Source organism: Hylobates moloch, unplaced genomic scaffold, assembly GCF_009828535.3.
Source record: "Hylobates moloch isolate HMO894 unplaced genomic scaffold, HMol_V3 SCAFFOLD_5251, whole genome shotgun sequence".
Lineage (NCBI taxonomy): Eukaryota > Metazoa > Chordata > Mammalia > Primates > Hylobatidae > Hylobates > Hylobates moloch.
Window position 1 is genome coordinate 1 of NW_026657526.1, and position 4,800 is coordinate 4,800.

The following is a 4,800-nucleotide window of genomic DNA, read 5'->3' on the forward strand; positions in this document are numbered from 1 at the left end:
CCATTACCAGCCACTACAAAAACACACTGAAGTACTCAGACAAGTGACGCAATAAAGCAACCACATAAACAAGTCTGTGAAATAACCAGCTAACATCATGATGAGAGGATCAAATCCACACATATTCATACTAACCTTAGATGCAAATAGGCTAAATGCTCTGATTAGAAGACATGGAGTGGAAACTTGGAAAAACAACTAAGCCTCTTTGGTATCCTGTTTTGAAGAGACTCATCTCACGTGCAATGACACACATATGCTCAAAACAAAGAGATGGAGAAAATCTACCAAAGAAATGGAAAACAGAAAAAAGCAGCGGTTTCAGTTTCTGACAAAACAGACTTTAAACAAACAAAGATCAAAAAAGACAAAGAAGTGCAAAATCTTCAGGCTTCAGGCAGCTGATGGTGACAGTAAAGTCTGTCTCTGACCCATGACCACTGAACCCCTCTGGGATTCTAGTGGCCTTGCTGGATGCACCATAAACGAGAAGCCAGGGAGCCTTCCCAGGTTTCTGCTGATACAAGGCTAAGGAGCTTCCGATGTTCTGACTGCACACACAGATGAGAGAGTCTCTTTCCCTGAAGACAAAGACAAGGAGTCAGGAAACTGCATCTACATAACTTCTCTGGAGGTACCTGAGATTGGAATAAAACAGGAAAGTCACCATATAAACTGCATCAAGCACACCATCCTCATAGCACAGCCGCAGTCACTGATCTACATTGAATTATAATTACTCTTCTTGCTCAGCAGGGAGGCCAGGTCAGAGGAACCAAGAAGGTTGAGAGAGTTTCAGTGCAGAGCCATCTCCTCTTCCTCTCACCGGGGAGCTAGAGTAACAGGAGGCAGAGAAGCTGAGCTGGGGCTTCCATGAATCTTTCTGGGTCTTAATTGAGTAGCTCTTCCCCTGAGGTCTGACCCAAGCATTGATATGGGCTCCGGAGAGCAGCATGGTTGGGAGGAACGTGCAAAGAAGCATGGGAAGGTGCTGAGCTTCCAGCTGCAGAGACCACCTGCCTCCTCTTCTTTTCGTTGAGAAGCCCTTGCCCAGGTGGTCAGGTCAGAAAGGCTATTGACTTAGCATGGGGTAGACCTTCTCCCCCCTGGACACACAATTTAATCCCTGTCCTCATACCTCACCAATCACCTAGGCTCAGACAGATGGTGTTTAATACAAACCTCTTGGGAGAAAAAAATCAAAACCTGTGGTTTCTTTTTCTCTTTCTTCCCTCAACATGCCCATTCATCTTCCTTGCTGCATGATTGTACCTGGCTGAAGTCATTGATCAGAAATTCATTTTCTATACACATTTTTCCTTCGCAGCTTAGATATCTTTTCTATGAGCCCTGAAAATCTTCCATTCTTTGGAAGAACTAGTAAAAGACATCACTTTGGTAGGCCAAGCACTGTGGGTGCATGAGTGACCACAGCTGCAAAGATAAGCAGACTCCAGGCTCAGACTCATCACTGTGTGATTCCACTCCCTGCACACAGACGATGGTGTGTCCAGCTGGCCAGGAAAAATGGGGGTGGTATCTTCTCTTCTCTAGAGCACTCCATTCTGCACAACACAGCCATTCACCCACATTCAGACTCTTTTCCCTTTAACAGTTTTGAAAACCTCTGTTCACACCACTGATGGAAACAAGAATCTCATTTGGTGTTTTCTTGTTTTCCTCAGAATTGTGACCATGTAGTGGTGAGTGAGGTTCCCCTGAACAGGCTGAGAAGCTCTTTGGATTGCATTCCATTTAAAATTATTAATAGCAATAGTGAAAATCTGTTTTCTTTCTCATGTATATATCTAAGGAATGTATTCAGTTTTCTTTCTTTGCCAACAAACCTGAAATATCAATTATCTGACTCCTGATATAATCTGATAAGTTTTGTCTTTTAAATGGAAAGTCAATAAATTTACTACTGTTATAACTTATGTAGTACATATTATATGTCATTACATATTAGTATAATATAATCAATTAAATATGATAATGTCATATTATTATTATATGTCTTCAGGAAATACAACCTAAAATATCACTTGAGACAAAGTATGTAAGTTCTGAGAATTGTAATTTTCCTTATTTCCTAAAGACTGGGTATGAAAAAGGAATAAAAAAAGGGAAAGGGAACACTGTCCATATAACAAGCAGTTTAATCCACTCTTTACAATCCTCCCAGACTTCTAGACATGCAGACTCCTGGGAAGAGTGGTCCCCTCTGAGCACCTACTGTTTGCCAGGTACTCCCAATACACTGGGGTGTAGCAATGCAAATAATAGACAATGGCCCCCGGTCCCATGAAGCTCAAATTCCACTAGAGGGAGTCAGCCTATCAAGTGTAAAATCATAAGTAAATAAATTATATCATAAGTCAGAAGGTGAAAAGTGCTTCTGACAAAAGCATGGAGTAGGGTGTCCTATGAACACATACAGAGAGATCATTAAGATGGGAAGCACAGGGTTGGCTTTGGGAGTGAGGGAAGGAACCAAGGGTCTGGGGAAAAGCATCACCCCTGAGGCAGAAGTGAGAGTAAAGCTCCAAGGGCGGGGCAGTGTGAGGCTTGTTTAGGGCAGAACCAGGAAACCTGAGAGCAGGGAGCCCAGTGAGTCAGAGGTCAGAGCCATGAAAGGGTTTTTATAATTAACAGGGAGGATTCAGGGAAAATGGGGCCAGGAAGGCATTGGAAGGAATTGGCTTTTTACTGTGATCATTCTCTTTGGCTAGGTCTCTTTGGAATAGGACCATTGCTGGTCAAGTGTAAGCAGGTGCCTTAGAAAATCAGGCAGGTTCTCCAGGCAGAGAGCATCAGCAGCCCCAAACCTGGGCTTCCCAGACATGTCTGAGGACCACATGATTGGCAATTATACCTTCTGAAGTGGCAGATACACTCTGGATTCATGGCGAGATCCAGAGAATCTCTCTTTTTTGCATTTGCATCTGCATCTTTATTCTCGTGCCACCAAGACTTTTAAAGACTGTAGTTTGGACCCTCATTCCTGTTTTTAGAAAAAAAAGTTCTACTTGGAATTCCAAGAGTGGTGTCTCCTTTATGATATTAATTCCAACTCACACCATAACTCAGACTTCATAGGTGTAATCATCTCTGTTCTTAATGCAACCAGGAGAGGGTTTGCCATGTCTGTGCCACTGGGGATGAGGAGATGGAAAGATAGTTAAGGAACAGAGGAGGCTTCATGGCACTTTCTACAGAAACTTCAAAGTGTGGATGCAATTTGGGAGATGTTCTCTGCAGATAGAGGCACCAGGAGGAGCACCTAGGGCAGTGCAGACTCACACATCTGCTTCTCTGGGGGGTTTTTGTTATGGCTTGTAACACTGTGTATGGGGTAGTATAATCCTGTAGACAGTAATAAGTTGCAACATCTTCAGGCTGCAGGCTGCTGATGGTGAGAGTGTAATCTGTCCCAGATCCACTGCCACTGAAACGAGATGGGACCCCCGTCTTCAAATTGGATGCAGCATAGATCAGGAGCATAGGGGCTTGCCCTGGTTTCTGCTGATACCAGGCTAACTCATTGCTAATGCCCTGACTTGCCCGGCAAGTGATGGTGACTCTGTCTCCTACAGACACAGACAGGGAGGATGGAGACTGGGTCATCTGGATGTCACATCTGGCAACTGAGGTTGGAAACATAAAAACAAACATCCACACAATCAATCATGTTATAAGAAGCCCTCCCTGAAAATCCAGCCAGTACTGAATACACTGGCCAAGTAAATTCCTAGTGTTCTCCATCCTTACCTGGGAGCCAGAGCAGCAGGAGCCCCAGGAGCTGAGAGGGGACCCTCATGTCCATGCTGTGTCCTGACTGAGACTGACTCCTGCACAGGGTGTGACCAGCCTGTAAAAATGTCTTCAGGGTAGGGAGGGGGCTGTGCTCTGGGATATGCAAATCAGCAGGGGATGGGGCCCACTGGGCACAGCTGCAGGGCTGGCTCATCTCAGTAACTCAGCACAAGAACAGTGTCCCCAGGGTCTCAGGTCGGACCAGGGCAACACAGATTTGTCTTTAATCTGTTTCTTGCTGGGGGTCAATTTGAAACAAAGAATATTTTTTGATAATTGTCAAAATTTGAAATACTGCTGAGTACTTGAGGGAGTAATGTATTCCATTGGTGTATATGGATTATTTGGGAGAATATTCTTCTCTGTAGGAAACTCAAAGTAAAGTTTTTAGAGGGTTGAATCAGCAGGTCTTCAAAATACTCTGAAAGGGAGTGGTGTACTTTGTGGTATAGTTACATTTCTGTGAGTGTGTAATGGTTCCTTCTTAAAAAAAAGGAAAAATATCAAGATAATGCTAAATATATTTGTAAGTGTTCTATAATAAGCTTAAACCATTCTTATCATCAGTATAAGGTCAAGCAATTCACTGTAGGTGCACAAAGATGGTGCTATAAGTCCTCAAGGTGTGTATCGCTTGCAGTTCCACATTTATGCAAACTTATAGGCCTCAATAATGCTCAGAGATTATACGAGCTGCATCTTGTTTTTGCTTTGGGGATCTCTATATTATACATCCTTTTCCATCCATCATTGGGTATTTTCCCCAGCGTTCATCAGCAGAAAGGGCTGACTAGTGATGCCAGATCTGATTACTTCAAAAAAAAGTTACTTGTTTCTTCCTCCAGTTATAGGAGCATGGATTAAGATAAACTTGAAATTATCTAAGGATCAATTGTCTCTAGAGTAAGGAGACCAATATTATACCCACTGAATAACACTCTGAGGTTCACTGCCCACCAGCATGCCCCTGGGGGCTCTGTAGCC

The 4,800-nt window shown here is 43.4% G+C and overlaps 1 gene segment (V, D, J or C); it reads right to left on the reverse strand.

Annotated features, from left to right (window-relative positions):
- Nucleotides 1-3,117: 3,117 nt before the first annotated feature.
- Nucleotides 3,118-3,873, reverse strand: LOC116465448 (immunoglobulin kappa variable 1-6-like). The segment is given in 2 exon segments: nucleotides 3,118-3,647; nucleotides 3,772-3,873. Coding segments are annotated over 2 exon segments (585 nt in total).
- Nucleotides 3,874-4,800: the final 927 nt, after the last annotated feature.